The sequence below is a fragment of the Papaver somniferum genome, chromosome 2 (assembly GCF_003573695.1).
Source record: "Papaver somniferum cultivar HN1 chromosome 2, ASM357369v1, whole genome shotgun sequence".
In the NCBI taxonomy this organism is placed as follows: domain Eukaryota; kingdom Viridiplantae; phylum Streptophyta; class Magnoliopsida; order Ranunculales; family Papaveraceae; genus Papaver; species Papaver somniferum.
Window position 1 is genome coordinate 131,202,491 of NC_039359.1, and position 16,676 is coordinate 131,219,166.

Consider the following 16,676-nt stretch of genomic DNA (forward strand, 5'->3'; position numbering starts at 1 on the left):
TCAGACCCAGACTCCGAGTCAGCTGCAAATAAACAAGGTCTTAGAGTTTCCGATAAAAATTAGTACAATGGAGCGCGCTGGCAACAAGATTGCACGTAAAAAAGACGCAAGTGCTTCATTTATATTCTCATATATATATGTTCCTTTTTGAAGGTTGAAAAACGCACAATTCAAAACCGTTTATCAGTATGTTTTCTCCATGGATTAATTGCCTCTTTGAAAACGCGCTCAAATGTGAACGTCAGTTTCTTATAAACTGTCAAATCAATAAAATTGGACTAGAAAATACAAGGCGTCCTAGCCTACTTTTATTTGGATTTTTGTCAAATTGTTTACTTTTCTATGGTCCAATACCATGGCATGGATCGAGCACAGCCGAGTCTTTATTACCAGACCAGATACGTGAATAAAGAAATGACCAAAGATTTTTTCCAAAGGTAGGTTGGCATTAATTGTGGCCAGGCAATTTATATTGACCTTTATTTATTCAAAGAGATAACATCTGCAAGTCAATTCTTATGCTACATTATGGCAAGAATTCAACCCGTATGAAGGGCATTCATATTTCAAATTGACATTTCAATTAAGGTAAGGGAGTCCTACCATTACCGGCTTGATTATGAAACAATATAATGATCATGCAGCTTTTAACCTTTCGAATTTCACATTTATTCTGTAATTAGAAATCTGACGTTTTAAAAATACATGTTAGTTCACTAGTCAAAGATGCAATATCTGTATTTATCAACAATTTATCTAAAACGGATAACAAAATATAACTAAACAAGGATAATAATAAAAAAAAATTAAATATCTTTGACATTCTAGCAGGCTACAGTGCTACACATGAAAGAATAGTACTATGTAGTAGTCCTTTACATAAAAGCTGAGCCTATAAATAAAGGCAGTGATAAAATATGTGAAACAGAACAAATTTAAGATGGAGAGATATTCTATACTTTTGATATTAGTGTTACTTTTCAGTTTTTCATTAGGAACAACATCAATTGATACTGGCGACTTTCTTGAATGCCTTAAACTCCATTCTAAGACAGGTTTCATACCAATTTATACACCCAACAGTTCAAGATTTTCATCAATATGGACGTCAACTGTGCACAACATTAGATTCATAACATCTACCACTCTAAAACCTGAGTTCATAATTCTTCCTTCAGATGAATCCCAAGTTCAAGCATCTGTGATTTGTTCTAAGCAACATGGAATTCTGATGAAGATTCGAAGCGGCGGCCACGACTACGAAGGTTTATCTTCTATATCTGATGTTTCATTTCTAATTCTTGATCTGTCTAATCTCCGGTCAATTAACGTCGATGCTGAAAATAAAACTGCATGGGTTCAATCTGGCGCGCTTATGGGCGAGCTTTATTACAGAATTGCAGAAAAAAGCAAGACTCTTGGGTTCCCTGCAGGGGTTTGTCCTACTGTAGGCGTCGGCGGATTGTTCAGTGGAGGTGGTTATGGTACTTTGTTAAGGAAATATGGACTTGCAGCTGATAATGTCATTGATGCTCAAATAGTCGACGTTAACGGGAAAATTCTCGATAGAGAATCCATGGGAGAAGACTTGTTCTGGGCCATAAGAGGCGGTGCTCCTGGGAGCTTTGGCGTCATTCTTTCCTGGAAGATCAGATTGGTTTACGTCCCACCAACTGTAACTGTTTTTAGAATAGAGAAATTGTTGAGAGATGATGCAGGTTTAACTTCACTGGTATATAGGTGGCAAGAAGTTGCACATAAACTTCCTCGGGAGCTCTTTATTAGAGCTGGCATAGCTCCGGTTGGCACCAACGAACGTAGAACGATTAAAGCTTCGTTCATTTCTTTGTTTCTTGGAGATACTAAGGCTCTCCTACCTGTGATGAAAGAGGCATTTCCTGAGCTGGGTTTAGAGAGTAAAGATTGCATCGAAATGAGTTGGATTCGATCTGTACTCTGGTACGCTGGAATGCCATACAACGGAACTCTAGATGTTCTATTGAATAGGACTCAATCAAAGAGGTTTGCTAAAGGAAAGTCTGATTATGTGAAGACGCCAATTCCGGTAGCCGCATTGGAAGGGGCATGGAAAATATTAAAGGAAGGAGTTCGACCTGTAATGACAATGAATCCTTATGGCGGAATTATGGATGAGATTGCAGAGACTTCGATCCCTTTCCCACACAGAAGTGGGACTATAATTCAAATCCAGTACTTGACAATATGGACAGAGCCAGGGCCAGAAGAATCTGAAAGGCGTATAGATTGGATGAGAAACTTTTACGAGTATATGGCTCCATACGTATCGAAGTCGCCACGGGAAGCGTACGTCAATTATCGAGATATCGATCTGGGTGTGTCGAGAAATGGAAGTGCAAACTACTTGCAGGGTAGTGCATGGGGAAGTAAGTATTTCAAGAACAACTACAAAAGATTGGTTCAAGTTAAGAGTAGAGTTGATCCAGAGAACTTCTTTAGAAATGAACAAAGCATTCCAAGTGATGGATTATTTTGAAGAAAATTAAAGGAATAGCACAATAGTAATAGATATAAGCATATAAGGTAGATGATTATATTCTTTCTCTTTTACTTTACATTGTATTCATAAAGAAAGAAAAGTTGGTCTCTTCACAACAAAAGTTACCCAGCCAGTGCTCCGTCAATCAAGCAAGTTACTGTATACAGGATGTGCTTAAAATGCATTTGTAAGTTCAGGGTATCCAATGCTGTAACATCAATATGTAAGGGTGTCTATGGATGCCCGATGGATTTCGCATCCAAAATATTAATTATTATATACGTAAATAAAAATTGGGTTCAGAAGAAATCCGAAAATGTAGTATACAAATTTCATACATGAAAATTTATACTTGCATTTGAAGTGAAAAGGATTACATTTGTTTGGATTTTGGATGGAAATCGGATGTTGCATGGAATATTCGGATTCGGATGCACCATGCAGTACAAAGATGAGAAACAAAATATCTTAAAACCAATGACCCAAAGGTTAAATAAACTCACAAGTTGAAAGAGGCAAGAGTGGAATGAATGCTACCGACATTTCGTGGGGGCAATGTTTGCCTTTCATCAACATCACGTGAGTACTGTTTGGCAGCCTGAATGATTGTTAAAGGAAACCTAACTGTTTGGCAGCCTGCAACTCATGAATTCAGCATTTCCAGATCTTTCAAAACAATTTCTAAAAATCTCACAATTATGAATAAACATAACAAATCAAGTTATAGCATACTTGTTGTAGCTTCTTTGATCTTTGTTTTCTTATAAACTTCATTAGGAAATGATGAAGACTTTACTGAATGCCTTGCACTCAATTCTGTATCTGTTTTTACTCCAACCAGCTCAAGGTATGCATCAATTCTGAAATTCACTTTACACAGCATAAGGTTCTTAATATCTACTACTACTCAAGAACCCGAACATATGATTACCCCTTGGCATGAATCCCAAGTTCAAGCAGTTGTAATTTGTTCCAGAAGACGCGAAATCCAGATCAAAGCTCGCAGTAGCATACTTGAGAAGTCTGTCTAATTTTAGATCAATTGCAGTCGACGCAGAAACAAGTACTGCATGGGTTGAATTATATTACAGAATTGCAGAGAAGAGCTCAACTCTTGGCTTTCCTGCAGGAGTTTATCCTACTGACTACTGTAGGTGTTGGTGGTGGGTTGTTTAGTGGAGGTGGGTATGGTACTTTGTTAAGGAAATATGGACTTGCAGCTGATAATGTTATGGATGCTCAGATGTCGATGTTAACGGGAGAATTCTTGATAAAGAAGAATCCGTGGAGAAGACTTGTGCTGGGCGATTAGAGGAGGTGACAGTGGGAGCTTCGGCGTCATCCTTAGCTCCTGTGGCTTCTACTAAAAAAAGGAGAAAAAACAATAAAAGCTTCATTTCCCTCTTTGTTTCTTGGGAACTCTGAGGAACTACTAATTTTGCTGGATGAGAGATTTCCTGAGCTTGGTTTGGAGATAACGGATTGTAACGAAATGAGTTGGATTCAATCAGTAGATTCAGTACTTCACTTTACTGCACTACCAGTAAATGGATCTTTGTACATTTTGATATATTTGCTTAATTTCTCTGCTGACTTTTCCTTAAAAAAAAAAAAAAAAAAAAAACAATATGTTGCGAGGAAGCGCACAGCCAGGTACTTAAGTCTGTCAAGACAAAAAGCTTTTAGAGAATGTAGGAAGTGAACAACTCAAATGATAAAATTGTACCCACAAAAATTGGTCGGTTGCATCAATCTCAGAAATGCAGAGCTTTATTAAGAAATTACACATTATTTTGTTCCAGGAACACATCTTTAGTCTGTACACATAAATCACACTCAATTTTCAGAAAATTGTAAAACAAGGGAAGAAAAATTTACAATGGAAAGCTAATAGATGAGGTCTTTACAAGTTGTATAATCAAATAACAGTAGATGTACCAACCTCGGTTTCGTTACATGGAAGGTCCCGTACATGCACAAAACCTGTCTGTCTTTCATTCTGCGGTTACTGCTTCTCCTTATCACTATAAAGGAGATCTCTTAGTGCAAGTCTCTTTCTTCTAGCAGGAGCTGACGAGCTTCTAGCAGGATCTGATGAGGTTCCTTCCCCATGTTCATTGTCAAGTTTCATTAGAACAATCTGCATTTTCTGCACCTCCAAATCTAGGCATTGGATCTTTTCACACATTTTTTGTGCTTCCACTGAGACATTTCTGCTTTCTTTCGACTCTAACTCAGCCTTTCCATCAAGTTTCACAGGAACAGTTTCTTCTAGATTTTTTCTTAATTTTTTGTTGCTATCAAGCAACTGAGTGATTGCTTCACCAACTTCTTGTAGCTTCCCTTCCACCTTATCATATTCGGAATTTTCTGTCCTCCTGCTTTTCGGGATTTTCTTGACCTTTTTTCTCAATCCTTGCACAGTTCCTTTAAGGTTGCTTAGTTGCATATTGTAGGATGCTAGTCTTTGCAGGACTTTCTGTGTATTCCCTTCTTGTGCCCATGAAACTCTCTTGGGGACCTTTAGATGGTCGATGACCATCTCCTTCTCTTCCTGTAAAATTGTTGAAGAGTTGTGCTCTTGAAGGCAATCACTATTACCAGTTTCCCTCACAGGAGATGCCCCTTTTGGGTTATTGTTCACCGTCATATTATTGGTGCAGTCCTTCTCAACAATGCCCCATGACTCGAGCTGTTGCTCATCAATTGGAGCGCTTCTTCTTAAGCTAGTTGCATATAGGTCACGTCGGTGATCGTAAGATGAAGACGATGCAACCTGATCGAGTGGAATGTCTTTCACTATAATCACATTCTTTGCACCGCTAGAAGTATCAAGCTCGGAATTCCTATTAATGAGACCATTGGGTTCCACCTGAACAGCTTTGCTCGTCTTATTGTTGACGCCCATGCTTTCCTGTTGAATGAGTCTCTTCATCTCTATCAGTGCCTTTTCAAATGCTTTTACCCTTCTCTGCAGATCTTGCAAGTCAGGGATTCCAACTGACATTGTGAGAGTCTGATCACCACTCAGCTGAGAGCTCCTATCATGTCGAGGCTTCGCCACATCCTGTAAATTAAGGCATTAATAGAAAGTTCCTCATGAAGTTCAGGGACAATTTCAGCTAAACAGAAAACTTGCCAAGTGCCATTTGCCTGATAACAATGAACAATATATCATACTCATAGCATGCCCTAATAAAATCTTACAACTGGGAACTAGCATTTTAATGAACTATTATCCTCAGACAGAATCAAAGGAGCAGTTCAAACGAAATTAGAAATTACCTTAATCTCCTGACTATCTGCTGAATCGGAGCTTATATGTGAAAACATAAGATCTTCAAGATTATTTATACTCTCGACCAGAGGACCCATATCTTGTGCATATCTTGTCATGTCAGACTTCATTTCTTTATTTTCACCTACCAATGCACAAAGACTTTCTTTCAGCTTTACAAATTCTGCAGTACGTTCATCATCGAGGTCCGTGTTGCAAACCTCTACAGGTCTGAGCTCCATATCTTTCTGGTTCCTTGTTGCGTTAAGCTCAATTTCCAACTTGTCAACTGCAGCTTTGAGATTTAAATTTTCTGCTTCGACCATTTTAATCCCTTCATGCATCATTTTAATTTCCTGCTCGAGACCACCATTTAGTCCTTGTAGGGATTCCAAACCTTCTCCAAGCCCTTTAAGTTCAGCAACTTTTTCAGCACCAAAACTCTTCAGTTCAGCACCAAAACTCTTCAGAACTAAACAAAGGTTGCTCAGAAACATAGTTTCCTCGAGTAGATAAATGCTTTCCTCTTCTAGCATGCATGTTTCTTCCTTCAAGTTTGAGTAGTCATTTCTCAAAGATTTGATTTCTTCAAGTAACTTTGAGTTTTCATCTCGATAAACTAAGCTTGAGTTTTGCAAATCACTCGTCAGTTGTTGAAAAACAGTAACAAGAACCAACTTCTCAGACAATAATTGCTGCTTGTCATCTTGTAATTGGAATAACTCACAAACAACATCTTCAATCTTCTTCAAAATATGCTGAACAAGTCTCTCATCTTCTTCAGTTTTATCTGGACATGCATAATCTACATCAGTTTTAAGTAGCTTCAACACTTGACGAATCCCCATTTTCAGATTATCCACTTGGTTCGACAAAGTATCAACATTCAACTGCTGATGGAGATTTTTCTGTTCCAAATCTGTGATAAGCTTCTCAGATGACTTGGATGCTTCAAGGTGATTCTGGCATTCAATCAAAAGAGAGTAACTCATCTCTTCGATATTTTGGACACATATCTGCCAGATGGAGATCTCCAGCTGAGCTTTCATAGCTTTATCCTCTTCTTTTTCGAGTTCATTTTCCATCAACCGATGCTTTTCCTGCAGTATATGAATGTGGTCCTCCAGATTACCTATAAGGATCTCATTGCTCAGAGCAAAACTTGTATGCATTTTTTTTTCTTGGTCCAGTAAGCCCTGTACTTCCGTGACTTCATGAAGTAGTGCCTCTTTCTCCTTCTCCAGATACACATGTTTTTCACCCAACTCTGTGCAACATTGCTCAAGACCTTCCAGCCTTTCACGCATGCTTTCTAACATGGTGACAAGTGTGTCCCGTTCGGAAACAAGACCCAACCTCTCATTCTTGAGAGAGTGAAAAGAATCTTCCAAGTTCTTTGATTTAGTACTAGATTCTTCAAGCTCAGCATTGACGCCATCGAGAGATTTTTCGAGGAAAGCATTTTTCTCTGCAAGTCTTGCTAGACTCTCAGCAGCAATCTCTACTTGGGAAACAAGGGTGGCCTTCTCAGCAACAAGATTACCTATGAGGATCTCATTGCTGGCAGCAATACTTGCATGCATTCTTTTTTCTTGGTCCAGTAATCCCCGTACTTCTGTGACTTCATGAAGTAGTGCCTCATTCTCTTTCTCCAGATACACATGTTTTTCATCCACCTCTGAGCTATATTTCTCGAGATCTTCCTGCCTTTCCCGCATGCTTTTTAACTTGGTGACAAGTGTGTCCCTTTCAGTAACAAGACCCAACCTCTCATTTTTGAGACAGCGGAAAGATTCTTCCAAGCTCTTTGATTTAGTCATAGACTCTTCAAGCTCAGCATTAACTTCATCGAGAGATTTTTCGAGGAGAGCATTTTTCTCTGCATGTCTTTCAAGACTCTCAGAAGCAATCTCTACTTCGGAACAAAGGCCAGCCTTCTCAGCAACAAGATTACCTATAAGGATCTCATTGCTCTGAACAAAACTTGCATGCATTCTTTTTTCTTGGTCCAGTAAGCCCCGTACTTCCGTGACTTCATGAAGTAGTGCCTCGTTCTCTTTCTCCAGATAAACATGTTTTTCACCCACCTCTGCGCTATATTTCTCGAGACCTTCCTGCCTTTCCCGCATGCTTTCTAACTTGGTGATAAGTGTGTCCCTTTCAGTAACAAGACCCAAACTCTCATTCTTGAGAGTGTGGAAAGATTCTTCCAAGCTCTTTGATTTAGTCTTAGACTCTTCAAGCTCAGCATTAACATCATTGAGAGATTTTTCGAGGAACGCATTTTTCTCTGCAAGTCTTGCTAGACTCTCAGCAGCAATCTCTACTTGGGAAACAAGGGTGGCGTTCTCAGCAACAAGATTACCTATACGGACCTCATTTCTCTGAGCAAAACTTGCATGCATTTTTTTTTCTTGGTCCAGTAAGCCCTGTACTTCTGTGACTTCAAGAAGTAGTGCCTCTTTCTCCTTCTCCAGATCAGCCAACTCTGCGCTACATTTCTCGATACCTTCCAGCCTTTCACGCATGCTTTCTAACTGGGTGATAAGTGTGTCCCTTTCAGTAACAAGACCCAACCTCTCATTCTTGAGAGAGTGGAAAGATTCTTCCAAGTTCTTTGATTTAGTCTTAGACGCTTCAAACTCAGCATTAACCTCATTGAGTGAATTTTCAAGGACGATGTTTTCCTCAGCAAGTCTTGATAGACTCTCAGTAGCAATCTCTACTTGGGAAAGAAGGGCGGCCTTCTCAGCAACAAGATTACCTATGAGGATCTCATTGCTCTGAGCAAAATTTGCGTGCATTTTTTTTTCTTGGTCCAGTAAGCCCTGTACCTCTGTGGCTTCGTGACATATTGCCTCTTTCTCATTCTCCAGAGACACATGTTTTTCACCCAACTGTGTGCAACGTTTCTCGAGACCTTCTTGCCTTTCACGCATGCTTTCTAACTTGGCAACCAGTGTGTCCCTTTCGGTAACAAGACCCAGCCTCTCATTCTTGAGAGAGTGAAAAGATTCTTCCAAGTTCCTTGATTTCGTACTAGACTCTTCAAGCTCAGCATTAACGTCAAAGAGAGATTTCTCGAGGAAGATGTTTTTCTCTGCAAGTCTTGTTATATTCTCAGTAGCAATCTCTACTTGGGAAACAAGGGCGGTCTTCTCAGCTACAAGATTAGACTTCGTTTGGTGAAGGGAGTTGCTGGTTTCTTCCTGTGCCTTTAGTTTTTCCCTCAACTCTTCTAACTCTGCATTCACATCTGAAAGAGAAGTTTCTAAATGGGCATTATTTTGCAGCAACTTCTCCATTTGCTCCATCTTCGCCAAAAGAGATGCATTTTCTTCTTTCGCCTCATGGTACAGCTCTTTCATCTCAGAATTCTCCTGTTGTAAGCTCGTCACTGACAACTCAATGGAATCTGGTTTCAACCCAACATGCTTTACTTGTTCCACGACACTATGGTACTGCACATTCAATTCATTTATTTCTTCTTTAAGGCAGTATATTACTTGCTGAAAAGCATTTCTTTCTCCCAAACGAAGCTCGACCTGTTCTTTAAGATCGTCTTCTGCTTCCTTCAAGAACAAGACTTCGTCTTGCAAATTCTTAATCGTTAAGGCACAAGACAAGTTTTCCTCGTCAAGTATTTTGGCTCTCTCGTTATGTTTTCTAGTTTCATCATCGACATGAGAGAGTTTAGTCTCCAAATCTGATATCTTCTCCAGGCATTGCTTGTATTGAAGAATAGCAGCTTCATTTTCACCCTCTAATCTGGTGAGGTCCTTCTTTAAGATTTGAACTTCTGTTTCAGCAATCATTGCTCGCTCTACCGATACTTGCTCATTCAGTACTCCGGCCTCTTTTGCTTCCTTCAAGCACAAAACTTCATCTTGCAAATTCTTGACCAACATGGTACAAGACAAGTTTTTCTCATCGAGAACTTTGGTTCTCTCGATATGTCTTCTAATTTCAGCCTCCGCATGAGAGAGTTGAGTCTCCGAATTTGATATCTTCTCCAAACATTGCTTATTTCGAAGAATTACAGCTTCATTTTCACCCTCTAATCTGGTGAGGTCTTGCTTTAGGATTTGAACTTCTGCTTCAGCTTTACTTGCTCGCGCTATCAATACTTGCTCATTCAGTAATCCGGCCTCTTCTGCTTCCTTCAAGCACAAGACTTCATCTTGCAATTTCTTAATCGACATGGTACAAGACAAGTTTTTTTCATTGAGAACTTTGGTTCTCTCGATATGTCTTCTAGCTTCATCCTCGGCATGAGAGAGTTTAGTCTCCAAATTTGATATCCTCTCCAAGCATTGCTTATCTCGAACAACAGCAGCTTCATTTTCTCCCTCTAATCTGGTGAGGTCTTGCTTTAGGATTTGGACTTCTGTTTCAGCTTTACTTGCTCGCTCATTCAGGACTGCGGCCTCTTCTTGGGAATGTGAAAGTTTGGTCTCTAGATCAGATAAACTCTCTAAGCATTTTAAACAGTTGGTTACCCCTGCTCCAGCCTTAGAGAAAGAGTGTGTTAAAGTTCCAAATTCACTTTCTTCTTTAATTGCCTGCTCACTTAGTTCTCTGGATTTCATATTAGATACTTTCTCCAAACTCTTTTGGTACTGAAGGCTAATTTTGTTTCCAGATTGTAACTTTGTGATCAGTTGCTTTAGTTTCAGAACTACATCATCAACTTTCCCAACTAATTCATCCTCGGACATGAACCCTGTCTTGATATTCTGTCCAGATAAACCAGTTTTTGAACTTTGTTTGCGCTGTTTGACCTTCTGTTCTGTGAGCACCTCATTACCTTTGTCGCAAGTGTTTTGGTCCTTCGTCACTTTTCTTTTGGCGAACTTCGCCTGTTCTTCTGCTCCTCCTCCTGATCCAAACAGGTAATTTCCCGGTCTGAGTCTTTTTTTGCCGGCAGAACAAGACTGCGCTGGAGAAAGACCTGAACCTTCCTTGTGCAAGCCATTAGGGTACAAAAATGCACGTATTGGCTGTGGCAGTATAAACCCTTCAGCAGCAGGATAGCCCGAGCAAGGTGAATCATAATTGAAGGAAATTTGACTCGAAAATGCTTCTAACATAGTCTTATGAGCCTGGCGAAGTGCCCATGTTGCATAATCATATCTTTCCCCTAGAGCCAGATATGCTCGGTAAGATGCTTCCACCAGTTTCAGTAACTCATCAGATTGCTTTATGTAATACATCTTCGGCCTTTTTGAAAAATGATCTGAATCTTCTTTTATGAGCTTGATCATCACAGTTACTTTTGCATCCATATCTGTTTCAAGTAGGTAATGTCATATTTTCTTAGTAATAAACAAACGAATAGCTTGTCTCAGAATTACATTTACGAAACCCAAAGTGCTGTGCCTAAATGCTACTTTCATTAATGAAAATGGTACTAACAAACAACAGAACTGGAAACGCTAAAAGGAATTTCGTGCTTAGCTCAATTTTGCAGCTCTTAGATCAGTACTACATTGCTTGACTCGAGGACACAGAATTCTGTTTGTTGTTTGACATGCATAGAATAGATAAAAGGGCCTGGTATTTGATAGTTGGACAAATAGCATTCAGCATTCTTAGATCCTATATCTTTACTACCTGCTGCTGATGGCAACTACAATGAAATCATACTAAACGCAACACGAAAAAATATCCTGATAACAATCGCTTATAGATAAAAGATTTCATAACTCAAAAAATGACCCCGGAAATAGAAAACAAATATTTACCTGTAAGATTTTCTTGAAGCCATTTTGAATTCTTCGGACTCCACCATGAGTACTTGCGTTTTACCTGTCCGGGTCTTTTTTGGCCAGTGGAACGAGATTGCGATGGAGAAAGACCTGAACCTTCCTTGTGCAAGCCATCAGGAGAGGAAGATGAATCAGCACTGAAGGGAATTTGATATGGAAAAACATCTAATGTAGTCTTACGAGCCTGGTGAAGTACCCCTATTGCATGATCATATCTTTCCGCTAGAGCCCGATATGCTAGATAAGATTCTTCAACCAGTTTCAGTAACTCAGGTCGCTTCTTGTGATACGTCTTTGGCCTTCTTGAGAAATAATTTGCATCCTCTTTTATGAGATCGGCCATCACAGTTACTTTTGCATCCATATCTGTTTTCAAGTAGGTAATTGCATATTTTTTAGTTGTAAGCAAACCAAAAGCACGTCTCAGACTTATGACTATGAAACCCAAAGTGGTGCAACATTAAAGGGATTTCGTGTTTAGCTGAATTTTGAAGCTCGTAAATTAATACTACATTGCTTGACTCGAGTACACCGAGTTCTGTTCATTGTTGGAATAGATAGGGTAGGGAATTTAATAGTTGGACAACCAGCATCGTTACAGCCTATATCTATATTAATCACTACAACTCTAAGGAAGATAATTGATAAAACATCACCCGACATTAACTTCAGATTGAAAATTCCAAACTTCTTGCTGCAAATGGAAACTCCAATCAAATCATACCAAACACTACAACTACAAGAATACAAATTATTCCGATCTTAAAGACAACGTTTGATCTATTCCTAACAAAAGTATCAGTAACTCAAATAAAAGATGCAAAACAAAACCGAAAAGAGGAAACCAATAAGTATGTACCTGTAAGATTTTCCTGAAGCCATTTTGAATGCTTTGGACTCCACCATGAATACTTGCGTTTTAAGGTCGCCATGCTTATACAAAAACACCAAAAATATCTCTCTTTCTTTTCTTTTGATTACACAAAACACTGAAATTGATAGAACAATTAAGAAAGACCACCAAATAAAGGTTTCAAAAACCACCCAAATTTAGTAGTTACTCCTTGTACCTATACACCAAAATGATATAGTACTCATGATCCCCAAGATCAAGACAGCTCTATTCATACTCGAAACCGAACCCTACAAAGTACAAATAACAAATCATTGATCTTTTGATTCTTCATAACTGACAAGTCAAACTGTGTAAAACAAGTTACAACTAACAGCATGTTTAATCAAGCAAGATACACATGTTTGTTTTGTCCTTACATAGTGGCTAACCAGTAGACAGACACTATGAAAGCAACAGCATGTTTGTTTAAGTTTCAAAAAAATGAAATTATGAAAAGTTGCAATTGCATATATGCGTATTGGAGCAACCCAAAGTAGCCATCTATTGGGTGATCCCATTAAAACAATCAAATAATCATTCTTTTGAAGGTAATATTAGTCAACGAGCCAGTTGTTTAAGAACACACGATGAAGAAGAAATAAAATAATCCAAGCCAGCAAGCCTTAATCTCAAGACACAACAATGGTTCTCAACAAGCAGTCAAGCACACAAGATAATCGTTTACAAAAACAAAAGAAACAGACAACATGATAATTAACCCAAAAAAATATTAACATCAAATCCACACTAGTATTTCAAAGGGGCAGATTTAATATACTATGGTGGGGCACTTGCCCCACCCATTAAAACACCAATGGGGTGTTCCAATATTGGTGCTTTTTGCTTGTGCCCCCACCTCTTTAGCATAGTTTTATTTTGTGAAAATTTCTTTGACTTAGCCAGGTGGGTTGGGGGTGAGTAAAACGCTGGAAATATTCCAACTACTCTAGATTTCTACCAGCACTCATCCTTTTGTCTATTCCCTCTTCAAAGTAGAAGCAGATTGGTTAGGAGTAAGTCAAGATCAAAGTGAAAGAAAGGGACACTAATGTTATCTCTTCCCTTTCTTTTCATTTCTAGTGTTGTCGAGTCAAGTGTAATTCTGGAAATTTGATTTCAAGATCATGATTTGATTCCACTGGGGTTAGCTCAATGAAATTGAAATGAAAGTCTATCATGCAAGAGTTGACTTCAATTTCAGGGTAAGAAGAAGAGAATCACATTGAGGAATTTAATCAAACATATAAAACTCAAAAGCAAGAAGAAAAAATTGTACAAACATCAACTATTCAAAGTTAAGAAGTAAGAATCAAAAAATTTACATACTCTGGTTTGCACAAGTACCGGCACACCGGTACGGAAGGCCGATACCGATACGCTATTGAGAGTCCGATACGACGTTGAAGATCATCATCTTCTGCAAGTGGATCATCATCATCATCACCATCACCATCATATAAAACAGTTGACAATAATAACATGGCAGAACTATATTTTGATAAAACAGTGGTAGTATTAATGGCAGATGATGTTGTAGTAGCTGGTGATATAATTATTGACATGAATATGTTTCTTAGCTGGATGGATGGATCGTTTTACACATTGAGAGATGTTGAGTGTTGACTACATAGATGGAGTGTCAAGATATACCACCACAGGTGAATTGAACTCGACAATGGACAAAGATAAGACCCAACATATAAAAAGTCGATGATCATACGCAAAATTGCTCTTTTGGCATGATATTTACTGTAGCGTGATGTCTTATGTGCAGTCAGTGTTGCTCTTTTTGTAAGGACTTCAACGACTAAATTATTGCTATGTCAAACTCAATTTTGTCAAATAGCAAAGAAGAGTCAACTCAATATTTTAAGAAGGCATGGTATGAATCATTTAATTTACAAACTTAAGTTATATGCCTCGGAATCTCACGCTGAATTTCACTTTGTTGCTAAATTTTGGGCGTGCCACATGTCAATTCTACATTCCAAATCTATTGGACTTTGTTAGGAAACCATGATGTACTTGTGTGAAATGTATGTATGGATACATGTGTAGTGTGTGTGGTAACTGTCAGGTGCCAGTTATAGTGTTCATTATCTACCGGCTAAACCTGTCACAGTTTCTGTGTGTTTAAATATCCATGTCAGTCTGTTATGTGTCTGAATCTGAAAATTCAAATTACTGTGAAATGAAATCAAACAAGAAGTAGATTGTCTAACGACATTTGATCTTCTCAATATGGTATAGATACCTTTCAAAACCCTAACTAATTTCAAATCTCATTATCAGATCTCTTCAACCTAATTCAAATAAACACATTTCATTAACATTTAAACCACCATCAAAATTATCTGCAACCAATTATCCTCTATGGAAATCACAAATCGCTCCATTACTGCATAGTTATGATCTACTTCGATTTGTTGATGGTTCTTTTCACTGTCCTGTAAAGTATCTTCGCCGAACATCCACTGTTAGTGTTGTTATTGTCAATGATCCTGCATTTGTTGATATTGATCCTGATAATGAATTTTCTCTGAATCCAGCATACACTTATTGGGTAAATCAAGACTCTGCTCTTTTATCTTGGCTATTTTCCTCTTATAAAGAAGAAATTCATTCTCATGTTATAGATTGCACATTTTCTCATGAGATCTGGAATCGATTAGAGAAAAACTATAACTCTAATACTAAATCTCGTCTTTTACAACTTAAAACGGATCTGATAGGATTAACGAAAAGCTCTGATTCAATGCTAGTATATTTCAATAAAGCACGTTCAATTCCACATCAATTAGCTCAAATTGATAGAGATGTATCTGATAAAGATTTAGTAATTCGTATCCTACAAGGTTTACCTTCTAAGTTCAGTGCCTTCAAAACCTCAATTTGTACTCAATAGCTGAAGAATGAGAATCTTATTACTTCATCTGAACCCTTAGGTTTACTCTTATCTGAAGAAGCTAGAATTAATGCTGAATCCAAACTAGATCTTAATATTGCTTCTGCTAATGTTACTCAGCAACATAAGTTATCTTCAGAATCAAATCAATTTGATCAACAATATGCTAGTTCAAATTTTTATCCACATAATGATTATCCACATTTTTATGGTCCATCATATTCTTGTAATCAGTCTTGGTTAACTTCTCCAACTCGTGGCAACTTTGGAAGATCTGGTAATTCTGGTTTTAGAGGAAATAGAAATGGTGGTAGCTTCAGAGTAGGTTTTAGAGGTGGTAGACATGGTGCCAGATTTGCCAGACAAGACAATTCAAATAATTTCTATCTTCCAAGCTACAACTATTATGTTAAGTGTCAACTTTGTAAGAAACCTGGTCACTTAGCTCCAGAATGCAGATATAAATACGCACCAAGTGATTATTCAATGATGCAAGCTTACTATACCTCCAATGATACTTATGGTGATGATTATGAAGACTATTGGTTCCCTGAGCCTGAAGCATTTGTTGTTTACAATGAGGATTCTGCACCTTCTTCTTCTTCTTCTAGTTGGATACCTGATTCATGGTTCTACTCATCACATTACTTCTGACTTATCGAATATCAACTTACTTATCTTGTAGTTGAGGATCTGATCTTGCCATTTTCTATCGTACGAGTTCAATTGAATAATTGACTTGAGATTATATCTCCAATAGGGCAAGATAAAAAGAAATACACAAACATCTTCGTCTCATCATTTGTGATTCCACAATATCTAGTTTCGCTACCATACAATTTAGATTATTGTGAGGTGATTACTAGGCTATTCTTAGGAAATATAAGTTCGGTTTATCAATTGGTTCTTGTTCACCTTGATTTTTATCAAAAGACCGAACAAAACTTTTAGGTTTATCTGTGGGAGATAGATTTATCTATCCCTGTAGACTTTTCTGTGTGATACAGATTTGTTTACTAAAGTCTTCGACTTTGGGTCGTAGCAACTCTTGGTTGTGGGTGAGATCAGCTAAGGGAATCAAGTGCATAGTATCCTGCTGGGATCAGAGACGTAAGGAGCACAACTGTACCTTGAATCATTGTGAGATTGATTAGGGTTCAACTACAGTCCAGACCGAAGTTAGTTTGTAGTAGGCTAGTGTCTGTAGCGGCTTAATACAGTGTGGTGTTCAATCTGGACTAGGTCCCGGGGTTTTTCTGCATTTGCGGTTTCCTCGTTAACAAAATTTCTGGTGTCTGTGTTATTTCTATTCC

The 16,676-nt window shown here is 38.2% G+C and overlaps 2 protein-coding genes across 3 annotated transcripts; one reads left to right on the top strand and one right to left on the bottom strand.

Annotated features, from left to right (window-relative positions):
• The first annotated feature begins 881 nt into the window (after positions 1-881).
• On the top strand, positions 882-2,888 carry LOC113349133 (berberine bridge enzyme-like 24). Its single transcript, XM_026593053.1, has one exon. It carries the CDS (start codon positions 941-943, stop codon positions 2,513-2,515), a length of 1,575 nt encoding a protein of 524 aa, XP_026448838.1. The 5' UTR covers positions 882-940; the 3' UTR covers positions 2,516-2,888.
• Positions 2,889-4,253: 1,365 nt separating this feature from the next.
• Positions 4,254-14,266, bottom strand: LOC113349132 (protein NETWORKED 1D-like). Of its 2 annotated transcripts, XM_026593052.1 has the most exons (5): positions 13,785-14,266; positions 12,423-12,706; positions 11,540-11,929; positions 5,804-11,082; positions 4,254-5,585 (listed from the first exon to the last, which is right to left on the bottom strand). In XM_026593052.1, the coding sequence occupies exons 2-5, from the start codon at positions 12,493-12,495 to the stop codon at positions 4,524-4,526; spliced, it is 6,804 nt and encodes a 2,267-aa protein (XP_026448837.1). In that variant the 5' UTR covers positions 12,496-12,706; positions 13,785-14,266; the 3' UTR covers positions 4,254-4,523. The 2 variants fall into 2 exon arrangements, with proteins under 2 accessions (XP_026448837.1, XP_026448836.1); XM_026593051.1 differs by lacking the exon at positions 13,785-14,266 and having other exon boundaries at positions 12,423-13,141.
• Positions 14,267-16,676: the final 2,410 nt, after the last annotated feature.